General features: G+C 43.4%; 1 protein-coding gene across 3 annotated transcripts in view; it reads left to right on the forward strand.

Moving 5' to 3' along the window:
* Positions 1-13,946, forward strand: part of pphln1 (periphilin 1) — a 46,098-nt gene that overhangs the window by 8,890 nt on the left and 23,262 nt on the right. For all 3 annotated transcript variants that reach the window (XM_034163394.1, XM_034163392.1, XM_034163393.1), the window contains one exon: positions 13,756-13,811. In XM_034163394.1, coding sequence (XP_034019285.1) covers positions 13,756-13,811 — 56 coding nt within the window. The remainder of the gene's footprint in view (positions 1-13,755; positions 13,812-13,946) is intronic.

A 13,946-nucleotide genomic window follows, 5' to 3' on the forward strand; every position in this document is an offset into this window, starting at 1 on the left:
CCCCATTCATTTGGAATAAAATTAATACATTAGCTAGTTTGTGTAACAGTGGTACCAGATACAAGATTAAAAATTAATAGAATAATAAACTAAACAATATTAATTTAGATTATTTTGAAAATGAAGCCTTGGATATAAATTTGCTTTAACAAGTAATTTAAGAGCCAAAAAACTTCCAAATTCAAACAACCAATGCAGAAACTGCTGACAAAAGCAAAAAAAAATATCTGCATTAATGTAATGGGTAGCTGCATTTAAAAAAAAAAAAAATCTTGCAGCTTGAGAGGAAAAAAAAAAAACACTTGCAAACAGAGAACACAAACAAATGGAACTTGCAAGGATTTACATAGTTTAATAACCCAAACAAGGAAACGCTTAGCAAAGCTTCACAACACAGTGGATGTAACAACACGATGGGCTAAAGCCCAATTTCTGCTGCTCCGTATCCGACACGCAGAGCCCTCTGCATCGTCATGAACCCCTTCTGAGCTGCTCTCCATAGCCCGACGTACACCTCCTGAAAATTGGAACTACACATCGAGATGGTAGAGAACACATTGGCTGTGATTGGTCTGTTAACTTAATCATTTTCAAAATATGACTTTTACAGTTTCACAATAGACTTTCACGGGATTGTAAGCCAGTCTTCTGGAAAAACGTCACTGCATTGCAACACCCACCAACCCCTAAGGAGTACTTTGAAAGGTTCATGACTGCATCTAAGCAATTGTGTGGCCTTGAAGTTCCAGAGTAACAGAAGTAAAAAGGCCTTTACTCGCAATACATACAGCTGTTTCTGCCCAGAGAGCTGATGGATTGTTCACCACATGGTGACGCTCTACTCTGTATCACTACCTGGTTGGCGGAGCTGAACACAGCTAATTTATCTGTTTTATACATTATTTTACTCTTATGCTTGCTATATTTAAATTTTTTATTGTTTTATTTGCAGTGCACTAAAGAGTGGAAGTCAATTAAAGTCCTCTGGGCAGAATTTTCTTTTTGACTCGTGAAACTTTGCAAAGTGTTTGCATGTGGTGTTTGAATATGTTTGTTCAGTGTATTTGCAAGATGGGTTTTTTTTGTAATGCAACTACTTGTTGTTGAATTGTTGTAGGATTTTCTTCGTGTGTAAATGTTTTGTGCATTTGCAAGTGTCACCTCAATTTGGAAGAGTGGCCCCTGTCAGCCACCGTAGCATCTTTTTTTTTTTTTTTTAATTGTCAGTACCATACAGGCAGCAATGACAGATAAAATTATAATGGTTAGAAACCTTCACATAGTGCAGGTATGAGACACGTTCTCCGGGGGGTAAAACCCTCCTCCCCCAAAAGGTATTTAGCAAAGATGAGGTGGGTATTTTGAAGTTTTGATTTCAACCCCTGAGCTCAAATTTCATTAAGTTCTGAAACAGTAATTTGTCTGACTGGTTTTGTAGATGCGGAGGGTCCAGAGGGGCATGCAGGTGCTTCTGATCGTCTTTGGGGGGTGCTCTTTCCTCAGAGTGGACATGACACTTTGGGTCTGTACACTGAGCGCTGTGAACAGTCTTGGACCTGGGTGGCACTAAAGCCATCGGTAGTTCCTCAGAAACCTCCCTGCATCCTTTTTGGGTCAAAGTTGGCGGGAAAAGTTGTGTGTTGGTGAGGCCTGAGAAGGATGCACCCACGGAGGACAAAACGATTGTTTGAATTTCCCTGAAGATAAAACAAAATCAACATTCTATGGTTAGAACGTAAGAAAAATAAGAGTGGATCTTGCAAATTTAAACTTCAATGAAACCCAGAGTCCTTTTGGAGACACATTCTTCACCCCGGTCCAAATTAAGATGCTTTGTGAAGTTTGTGTTGTAATTAATTGGTACCTAGATGCGAGTAGAATGTGTTCCCTAAATATTAGGGGTGTCGCAATACATGTGTTTGTATTGAACGGTACGATGCTGCACAGTCTGATTATAGATACGTGTATTTCTTTCCATAAGTCATCAACATTTCATCTCATTTGCACAGACTGTGTTGAGTCACTGTCCCCGAATGAGGCCAGTCCACCTGTGAGTTTAGGCAGAAAATGCTACCAGCTTATAACAAATGTTGATGTTTTGTATGAATTAGTGTAAAATTTCATGGATGAGAAGTTAACCAAATAGTCACACTGTCTATAGTGATTATTTTTTATTATTATTATTATTTTTTTTTTAGGTTTTATCAAATGCTATCATTTGCGCAAAAGTAAAACCAACTTAAATTGACTACATTTTGAAGGTAGTCTGGCTCCACATGTCGCGCAACATAAAAAACAAATCAATCAATCAATTTTATTTATATAGCGCCAAATCACAACAAACAGTTGCCCCAAGGCGCCTTATACTGTAAGGCAAGGCCATACAATAATTATGTAAAAACCCCAACGGTCAAAACAACCCCCTGTGAGCAAGCACTTGGCGACAGTGGGAAGGAAAAACTCCCTTTTAACAGGAAGAAACCTCCAGCAGAACCAGGCTCAGGGAGGGGCAGTCTTCTGCTGGGACTGGTTGGGGCTGAGGGAGAGAACCAGGAAAAAGACATGCTGTGGAGGGGAGCAGAGATCAATCACTAATGATTAAATGCAGAGTGGTGCATACAGAGCAAAAAGAGAAAGAAACACTCAGTGCAACATGGGAACCCCCCAGCTGTCTAAGTCTATAGCAGCATAACTAAGGGATGGTTCAGGGTCACCTGATCCAGCCCTAACTATAAGCTTTAGCAAAAAGGAAAGTTTTAAGCCTAATCTTAAAAGTAGAGAGGGTGTCTGTCTCCCTGATCCGAATTGGGAGCTGGTTCCACAGGAGAGGAGCCTGAAAGCTGAAGGCTCTGCCTCCCATTCTACTCTTACAAACCCTAGGAACTACAAGTAAGCCTGCAGTCTGAGAGCGAAGCGCTCTATTGGGGTGATATGGTACTATGAGGTCCCTAAGATAAGATGGGACCTGATTATTCAAAACCTTATAAGTAAGAAGAAGAATTTTAAATTCTATTCTAGAATTAACAGGAAGCCAATGAAGAGAGGCCAATATGGGTGAGATATGCTCTCTCCTTCTAGTCCCCGTTAGTACTCTAGCTGCAGCATTTTGAATTAACTGAAGGCTTTTCAGGGAACTTTTAGGACAACCTGATAATAATGAATTAACAATAGTCCAGCCTAGAGGAAGTAAATGCATGAATTAGTTTTTCAGCATCACTCTGAGACAAGACCTTTCTAATTTTAGAGATATTGCGTAAATGCAAAAAAGCAGTCCTACATATTTGTTTAATATGCGCATTGAATGACATATCCTGATCAAAAATGACTCCAAGATTTCTCACAGTATTACTAGAGGTCAGGGTAATGCCATCCAGAGTAAGGATCTGGTTAGACACCATGTTTCTAAGATTTGTGGGGCCAAGTACAATAACTTCAGTTTTATCTGAGTTTAAAAGCAGGAAATTAGAGCTCATCCATGTCTTTATGTCTGTAAGACAATCCTGCAGTTTAGCTAATTGGCGTGTGTCCTCTGGCTTCATGGATAGATAAAGCTGGGTATCATCTGCGTAACAATGAAAATTTAAGCAATGCCGTCTAATAATACTGCCTAAGGGAAGCATGTATAAAGTGAATAAAATTGGTCCTAGCACAGAACCTTGTGGAACTCCATAATTAACCTTAGTCTGTGAAGACGTTTCCCCATTTACATGAACAAATTGTAATCTATTAGATAAATATGATTCAAACCACCGCAGCGCAGTGCCTTTAATACCTATGGCATGCTCTAATCTCTGTAATAAAATTTTATGGTCAGCAGTATCAAAAGCAGCACTGAGGTCTAACAGAACAAGCACACAAATATATGGCGAAATGCACAGTAAATTAATGAGAAAAGAAAGTTTACGTTCATGCATTGTCTCAGTGTTGGTGTCAGACAGCAGCCCTCATGCTACTCATAAAAAAACTGAACTCTTACCAAACTGTGACATCTAACCACAAATATGAACCGAACCGTGATTTTTGTGTACTGTGGCACCCCTATTAAATACTCTTTCTACTACCTGTTTTGGAGATAATTCAGCACTTTTCAAGGTTCCTACACATTTTAAACATTTTTATGATTTAATTTTAACTTTTTCCCCAAAAGAATAAACATGGTGGTATCCAGAGGTTTAGGAACCTTTTGACATTTACACATTTTTATTTATTAGATATTTAGTAAAAGTGTTTCTTAAATTATGCCCGTTAAACTTACAGTGACCACAAATCTGCACAAAATTATTAAAGCCAAAATAATGGAATGCATAAGTTTGGGTACCCTTTAGTTTAAAATACTGAAATCATCACTTTTAAAGCCAGTTTTCCTTTGACAAGTCAGGAGATGGATACATGCACATTTCTGACTTATTGACTGTTGAAGTTTGTTTATGTCAAATGTAACTTCTGTCTACGAAGTTGGGCAGAGGTTTGTTTGTTTGTTTATGAACAGCCTGTAACCCACAATTTTTCATAAGATTATGACTTAATTTACATCCATCCATCCATTTTCTTCCGCTTTATCTGGAGTCAGGTCGCGGGGGCAGCAGCTCAAGCAAAGCCGCCCAGACCTCCCGATCCACACACACCTCCCCCAGCTCCTCCGGGGGAACCCTAAGGCGTTCCCAAACCAGCCGAGAGACATAGTCCCTCCAGTGTGTCCTGGGTCTTCCCCGGGCCTCCTCCCAATGGGATGTGCCCAGAACACCTCTCCAGTGAGGCGTCCATGGGGCATACGGAAAAGATGCCCGAGCCACCTCAACTGACTCCTTTCGACGTGGAGGAGCAGCGGCTCGACTCCGAGCTCCTCCCGAGTGACCGAGCTCCTCACCCTATCTCTAAGAGAGCGCCTAGCCACCCTGCGGAGGAAACTTATCTCGGCCGCTTGTACTCGCGGTCTCGTTCTTTTGGTCATCAGCCAAATCTCATGACCATAGGTGAGGATCGGAAAGTAGATCGATCGGTAAATCGAGAGCTTTGCCCCCCTATTCAGCTCTCTCTTCACCACGACGGTCCGTTACAGCGACCGCATCACTGCAGATGCTGCACCGATCCGTCTATCGATCTCACGCTCCATCCGTCCCTCACTCGTGAACAAGACCCCGAGATACTTAAACTCCTCCACTTGAGGCAAGGACACTCCACCGACCTGAAGAGGGCAAAGCACCTTTTTCCGGTTGAGAACCATGGCCTCGGATTTGGAGGTGCTGATTTTCATCCTGGATGCTTCACACTCGGCTGCAAACCGCCCCAGTGCACGCTGAAGGTCCTGATTTGACAAAGCCAACAGAACCACATCGTCCGCAAACAGCAGAAACGAGATTCTGTGGTTCCCAAACCAGACCCCCTCTACACCCTGGCTGCGCCTAGAAATTGTGTCCATAAAAATAATGAACAGAACTGATGACAAAGGGCAGCCCTGGCCGAGGCTAACATGCACTGGAAACAGGTTTGACTTACTACCGGCAATGCGAACCAAGCTCCTGCTGCGGTCGTACAGGGACTGGATAGCCCTTAGCAAAGGACCCTGGACCCCGTACTCCCGGAGCACTCCCCACAGGGTGCCCCGAGGGACACGGTCGAATGCCTTCTCCAGATCCACAAAACATATGTGGACTGGTTGGGCGAACTCCCATGAACCCTCGAGCACCTGATGGAGCGTGTAGAGCTGGTCCAGTGTGCTGCGACCAAGACGAAAACCACACTGCTCCTCCTGAATCCGAGGTTCCACCATAGGTCGAATTCTCCTCTCCAGTACTCTGGAATAGACCTTACCGGGGAGGCTGAGGAGTGTGATCCCCCTATAGTTGGAACACACCCTCCGGTCCCCCTTCTTAAACAGAGGGACCACCACCCCGGTCTGCCAATCCAGAGGCACTGTCCCCAATCGCCACGCGATGTTGCAGAGGCGTGTCAGCCAAGACAGTCCCACAACATCCAGAGACTTAAGGTACTCAGGACGGACTTCATCCACCCCAGGAGCCTTGCCACCGAGGAGCTTTCTAACCACCTCGGTGACTTCGGCCTGGGTAATGGATGAGTCCGCCTCTGAGTCCCCAGTCTCTGCTTCCTCTTCGGAAGACATGATGATGGGATTGAGGAGATCCTCGAAGTACTCCTTCCACCACCCAACAACATCCCCAGTCAGGGTCAACAGCTCCCTACCTGCACCGTCAACAGTGCGGGTGGAGAGCTGCTTCCGCCTCCTGAGGCGTCGGACGGTTTACCAGAATCTCTTTGAGGCTGACCGATAGTCCTCCTCCATAGCCTCCCCGAACTCCTCCCAGACCCGAGTTTTTGCCTCTGCGACCGCACGGGCTGCAGCACGCTTGGCCTGCCGGTACCTGTCAGCTGCCTCTGGGGTACCACCTACCAACAAAGATAAGTAGGACTCCTTCTTCATCTTGACGGCATCCCTTACTTCCGGTGTCCACCACCGGGTTCAGGGATTGCCGCCGCGACAGGCACCAGAGACCTTGCGACCACAGCTACGAGTGGCCGCATCGACAATGGAGGTGGAGAACATGGTCCACTCGGACTCTATGTCTCCAACCTCCCCCGGGATCTGGGAGAAGCTCTCCTGGAGGTGGGAGTTGAAGACCTTGCTGACAGAGGGTTCCGCCAGTCGTTCCCAGCAGACCCTCACGATACGTTTGGGCCTGCCAGGTCTGACCGGCTTCCTCCCCTCCCAGCAGATCCAACTCACGACCAGGTGGGGATCGGTCGACAGCTCTGCCCCTCTCTTCACTCGAGTGTCCGAGACACGTGGCCGAAGGTCAGATGATACGACTACAAAGTTGATCATCGACCTCTGGCTCAGGTTGTCCTGGTGCCACGTGCACTTATGGACACCCTTGTGCTCAAACATGGTGTTCGTGATGAACAAACTGTGACTAGCACAGAAGTCCAACACCTGAACACCACTCGGATTCAGATCGAGGAGGCCGCACTTCCCGATCACCCCCTTCCAGGTCTCACTGTCGCTGCCCACGTGGGTGTTGAAATCCCCCAGGAGAACAATGGAGTCCCCAGTCGGAGCGCTATCTAGTACCCCTCCCAGGGAATCCAGGAAGGTCGGGTACTCTGCACTGATGCTCGGCCCGTAGGCCGAGACAACGGTGAGAGACCTGTCCTCGACCCGAAGGCGTAGGGACGCGACCCTCTCGTTCACCAGAGTGAACTCCAACACATGGCAACTGAACTGGGGGGCAATAAACAATGCGACCCCAGCTCTCCGCCTCTCCCCGTGGGCAACGCCAGAAAAATGAAGCATCCAGCCCCTCTCCAGGAGTTGGGTACCAGAGCCCAAGCTGTGTGTGGAGGTGAGCCCGACTATCTCTAGTCGGTATCTCTCAACCTCCCGCACAAGCTCAGGCTCCTTCCCCCCTAGCGAGGTGACATTCCACGTCCCAACAGCCAGGGGCTGTGAGCATGGACCGCCACCCAATCCTCTCTGCACCCGACCCCCATAGCCCCCTCTGCAGGTGGTGAACCCACAGGAGGGCGGGCCCACGTCGCTCTTTCGGGCTGAGCCCGGCCGGCCCCCATGGGCTAAGGCCCAACCACCAGGCGCTCGCGCGCGAGCCCCAACCCCAGGCCTGGCTCCAGGGCGGGACCTCGGCTCCGCCATACTGGGTATTTTTTTTTTTTTTTTTCCTGGTCATGGAGGTTCTGAACTGCCCTTAGTCTGACCCGTCACCTAGGACCTGTTTGCCTTGGGAGACCCTACAGGGAGCACAAAGCCCCCGACAACATAGCTCCTAGGATCATCCGGGTACGCAAACTCCCCCACCACGATAAGGTGGCAGCTAGAGGGGGAGGGGGGCTTTTTTTTTTTTTAACACAGGATTCATATCCTGATAAGAACTGATTCAATTTTCAATGTCAAAGTCAGGAAATATCCCTATCCTTTAACATTGAACGATTTTTCAAAAATTCATAACTCTGTCAAAAAAGATCAGATTTATTTCATATTTGAGTGTTATGTAGGATGGTATCCTGTAGCAACTGACACCATTTGATCTGGATCTGATCCAGATTATAGAGATTTTGTGGCCATTTAAATTTAACATTGAAAACCCCATTTAATGTATATTTTACATTATATCTTAATCAAACATGCCCCAATCACTCTCATATTTGAAAGTGAGCTGCAGACTGGCACATGTTTGATCCGGATTGTGGATTTTGTGTACATTTGAATTTAAGATTGAAAAGCCCAATTGGTGTACATTTTGCATTATTTCTTAGTCAAAAGTGCCTCAGTCACTCTCATTTTTCTGTTATAGATTCACCTACACCACCTAAATTGGAAGCTATTTGATTTTAACATTGAAAACCCCTTTTGATCTATATTTTGTATTATATTTTAGCTTATGAAAAGCCACTTCTAACAGGACTTTGACCTTTTTCACAGTAAAAATTTGGGAAATTGGAAACTAGTGTTGGAGGAGGTTTGCGCTGTATAAGTGCCGAGCTCTAGTTAAGAATTGTATACAGCATGGTATTGAAATTCCACATCTTTAAAAAAAAAAAAGTCATTAAATCCGTCTCTGTGCCACTCCACCATGAAGGTGTTAACTCATGATGCAAATAAGAAAGCTTGCACCTTGTACAGTTCCTCTAATCTCTGCCACAGACGTCGTGACTCCGTCAGAGCTGTATTGTTGGCTTCCCTCACTAGTCTCCTTGCACGTTCACTCATATTTACTATACAATACAAAGCAGTTTATATGTATTAATGTAAACAAAGTCCAAGACATATTCAGTCATTTGGAAATGTTCCTGTGTCCATCCCCTGACCTACTGAAAGAAAACTGGCTGTGAAAGTGATTTCATTGTTACACTAAGAGGCCCATACTTGTGCATCCATTTATTATTTTGTGCAACTTTTGCATTCTGTTTTATGTAGTTGTGAATCAGTAATGCTGCTTTTATGTCACACATGGCTGCAGTAACAAACACGCTGCTAATCCAGTTTGTGTTTTTACTGAAAGTAAGAAAGTGTGATGATTCTGTGTAGGAACTGGCCGCACGCAACAGTACAGGTCCAAATTGAACATGAAACTATGGCAAAAATCCTCCGGTGTTTCACATGCTAACTCCCCCTTTGTGTGTGTATGTGTGTTTTATAGTAAAATTTCACAGGGTGTGTTTGGTATGTTGAGTCTGGAAAGAAAGTTTTCTGCAGGCTGACTATAAATCTGATGGATTGAACTTTTTAAAAATGCATAAGTGCTGAATAATCTCCTTCATAATTGCATGTTATTTCTAAAAGACCTCGATCTTCCAAGTTCCCATCTGTTTAGGGTTTCATTTAAGTCTGCTAGCATCTTCAGCCCTGGCAATCCTTAGTTTCTTAGTTCCTTAGTTTTTCAGTTTGATTAGTGCCCCCCCAGTTCCCTCCTTCTTAAAGTTCTTCAGAATGATGAGTGCCCGTCATACTCATTATGTCAAAGGAACAAATGGCTCACTGGTAGATAGAGGCAGTGTTATTAAGATGGTTAAACATGTAGGTAGATCTGTTGAAGGTTTTGCTTCTTGGGACATTTTGGTGGCACTGTGATGTGCATGAAGGTAAATAATACATGTATCCATGGCGGAACTCTGCCATAGGAAGGTTTAGCAAGAAGTTTACTAGATTGGAAGCCAAGTTGAAATTCTAACGCCAAACTGATGAATGATAGTAACTCGCGTTACACATTCAATCCATTACTGCTGTGTCTATGAGAAGATGAAGGGAAACTGCAAGATGGTGTGTAAGAGTTGTAGTCTTACACACCTCTCTGCAGCTTCACTCCCCCTGCCATCCCCTCATTACCCCATCCCCGTAGAGATGGTGCCTGCTCCCAGACTACCAATAACCAGCAAAAATCTATTTAAGCATAAAATTCAAAAAGAAAAAATAATATAGCACCTTCTACTGCACCACAGACTAAAACAGTTAAATGTGGTCTATTAAACATTAGGTCTCTCTCTTCTAAGTCCCTGTTGGTAAATGATATAATAATTGATCAACATATTGATTTATTCTGCCTAACAGAAACCTGGTTACAGCAGGATGAATATGTTAGTTTAAATGAGTCAACACCCCCGAGTCCACTAACTGTCAGAATGCTCGTAGCACGGGCCGGGGCGGTGGATTAGCAGCAATCTTCCATTCCAGCTTATTAATTAATCAAAAACCCAGACAGAGCTTTAATTCATTTGAAAGCTTGTCTCTTAGTCTTGTCCATCAAATTGGAAGTCCCAAAAACCAGTTTTATTTGTTATTATCTATCGTCCACCTGGTCGTTACTGTGAGTTTCTCTGTGAATTTTCAGACCTTTTGTCTGACTTAGTGCTTAGCTCAGATAAGATAATTATAGTGGGCGATTTTAACATCCACACAGATGCTGAGAATGACAGCCTCAACACTGCATTTAATCTATTATTAGACTCTATTGGCTTTGCTCAAAAAGTAAATGAGTCCACCCCACCACTTTAATCATATCTTAGATCTTGTTCTGACTTATGGTATGGAAATAGAAGACTTAACAGTATTCCCTGAAAACTCCCTTCTGTCTGATCATTTTTTAATAACATTTACATTTACTCTGATGGACTACCCAGCAGTAGGGAATAAGTTTCATTACACTAGAAGTCTTTCAGAAAGCGCTGTAACTAGGTTTTAAGGATATGATTCCTTCTTTATGTTCTCTAATGCCATATAACAACACAGTGCAGAATAGCTACCTAAACTCTGTAAGGGAGATAGAGTATCTCGTCAATAGTTTTACATCCTCATTGAAGACAGCTTTGGATGCTGTAGCTCTTCTTAAAAAGAGAGCTTTAAATCAGAAGTGTCTGACTCCATGGTATAACTCTCAAACTCGTAGCTTAAAGCAGATAACCCGTAAGTTGGAGAGGAAATGGCGTCTCACTAATTTAGAAGATCTTCACTTAGCCTGGAAAAGAGTCTGTTGCTCTATAAAAAAGCCCTCCGTAAAGCTAGGACATCTTTCTACTCATCACTAATTGAAGAAAATAAGAACAACCCCAGGTTTCTTTTCAGCACTGTAGCCAGGCTGACAAAGAGTCAGAGCTCTATTGAGCTGAGTATTCCATTAACTTTAACTAGTAATGAGTTCATGACTTTCTTTGCTAACAAAATTTTAACTATTAGAGAAAAAATTACTCATAACCATCCCAAAGACGTATCGTTATCTTTGGCTGCTTTCAGTGATGCCGGTATTTGGTTAGACTCTTTCTCTCCGATTGTTCTGTCTGAGTTATTTTCATTAGTTACTTCATCCAAACCATCAACATGTTTATTAGACCCCATTCCTACCAGGCTGCTCAAGGAAGCCCTACCATTATTTAATGCTTCGATCTTAAATATGATCAATCTATCTTTGTTAGTTGGCTATGTACCACAGGCTTTTAAGGTGGCAGTAATTAAACCATTACTTAAAAAGCCATCACTTGACCCAGCTATCTTAGCTAATTATAGGCCAATCTCCAACCTTCCTTTTCTCTCAAAAATTCTTGAAAGGGTAGTTGTAAACAGCTAACTGATCATCTGCAGAGGAATGGTCTATTTGAAGAGTTTCAGTCAGGTTTTAGAATTCATCATAGTACAGAAACAGCATTAGTGAAGGTTACAAATGATCTTCTTATGACCTCGGACAGTGGACTCATCTCTGTGCTTGTTCTGTTAGACCTCAGTGCTGCTTTGATACTGTGACCATAAATTTTATTACAGAGATTAGAGCATGCCATAGGTATTAAGGCACTGCGCTGCGGTGGTTTGAATCATATTTGTCTAATAGATTACAATTTGTTCATGTAAATGGGGAATCTTCTTCACAGACTAAAGTTAATTATGGAGTTCCACAAGGTTCTGTGCTAGGACCAATTTTATTCACTTTATATATGCTTCCCTTAGGCAGTATATTAGACGGTATTGCTTAAATTTTCATTGTTACGCAGATGATACCCAGCGTTATCTATCCATGAAGCCAGACGACACACACCAATTAGCTAAACTGCAGGATTGTCTTACAGACATAAAGACATGGATGACCTCTAATTTCCTGCTTTTAAACTCAGATAAAACTGAAGTTATTGTACTTGGCCCCACAAATCTTAGAAACATGGTGTCTAACCAGATTCTTACTCTGGATGGCATTACCCTGACCTCTAGTAATACTGTGAGAAATCTTGGAGTCATTTTTGATCAGGATATGTCATTCAAAGCGCATATTAAACAAATATGTAGGACTGCTTTTTGCATTTACGCAATATCTCTAAAATCAGAAAGGTCTTGTCTCAGAATGATGCTGAAAAACTAATTCATGCATTATTTCCTCTAGGCTGGACTATTGTAATTCATTATTATCAGGTTGTCCTAAAAGTTCCCTAAAAAGCCTTCAGTTAATTCAAAATGCTGCAGCTAGAGTGCTGACGGGACTAGAAGGAGAGAGCATATCTCACCCATATTGGCCTCTCTTCATTGGCTTCCTGTTAATTCTAGAATAGAATTTAAAATTCTTCTTCTTACTTATAAGGTTTTGAATAATCAGGTCCCTTCTTATCTTAGGGACCTCGTAGTACCATATCACCCCAATAGAGCGCTTCGCTCTCAGACTGCAGGCTTACTTGTAGTTCCTAGGGTTTGTAAGAGTAGAATGGGAGGCAGAGCCTTCAGCTTTCAGGCTCCTCTCCTGTGGAACCAGCTCCCAATTCAGATCAGGGAGACAGACACCCTCTCTACTTTTAAGATTAGGCTTAAAACTTCCTTTTTGCTAAAGCATATAGTTAGGGCTGGATCAGGTGACCCTGAACCATCCCTTAGTTATGCTGCTATAGACGTAGACTGCTGGGGGGTTCCCATGATGCACTGTCTCTTTCTCTTTTGCTCTGTATGCACCACTCTGCATTTAATCATTAGTGATCGATCTCTGCTCCCCTCCACAGCATGTCTTTTTCCTGGTCTCTCCCTCAGCCCCAACCAGTCCAAGCAGAAGACTGCCCCTCCCTGAGCCTGGTTCTGCTGGAGGTTCTTCCTGTTAGGAGGGAGTTTTTCCTTCCCACTGTAGCCAAGTGCTTGCTCACAGGGGGTCGTTTTGACCGTTGGGGTTTTACATCATTATTGTATGGCCTTGCCTTACAATATAAAGCGCCTTGGGGCAACTGTTTGTTGTGATTTGGCGCTATATTAAAAAAAAAAAAAAAAAAAAAAATCACTTAGGATCTTTTTTGTTGCACGAATCAGTGCTTTGGCCTCCCATGTGTATAGTCTCTGTTGATTGGCTGCCAAAGCCTCAGACCTGCTTGTGATGTTAGTCTGCAGGACAGGGGGAGCCGGATGAGAAGTTAGTAAAGTTTGTGGTGTGAGGGTTGCAGCTGTTCAGGCAGTCAATCTGCTTGTTGGCTCTTATTGTATCGTGAAATGTCTTTTTTCTTGGAGGTTTCCGAAGTCCCGAGTCTAACTGTCTACCCTGAATCCTGGAATCGAACACCTTTACACTCCCGCCACTCATCACAAGCACTGAATGCTTGCTGCTTTCCTCCTGTTGTATGTCCTCTGTGTCTTTCTATGTTCCTGTAGTTTGTCACTTGTTCTCATATGTTTTCTCTGCATACTCATCAGATCAACACTCATCTCTCAAAGTGTCTTTTTTTTTTTTTTTTATTCTCTCTCTCTCTCTCTCTCTCTGTTCACTCTCATTTCTCCAGACAAAATTCCTGGCCTGTCCAGAGAAGGTTCTCCACACAGCGCAACCTCAATCAAGGTGAGTTTAAATACAACTGTAAAATGTCTATTCAACAGATGTTCCCCACTGACCATCATGGATTGCATCACAGTTCAAGTATGTATTGATTGGCATTGTCCCCAGCAACTAGTGTGTGCTGAAATATTTTAGTTT

Source organism: Thalassophryne amazonica, chromosome 22 (assembly GCF_902500255.1).
Source record: "Thalassophryne amazonica chromosome 22, fThaAma1.1, whole genome shotgun sequence".
Lineage (NCBI taxonomy): Eukaryota > Metazoa > Chordata > Actinopteri > Batrachoidiformes > Batrachoididae > Thalassophryne > Thalassophryne amazonica.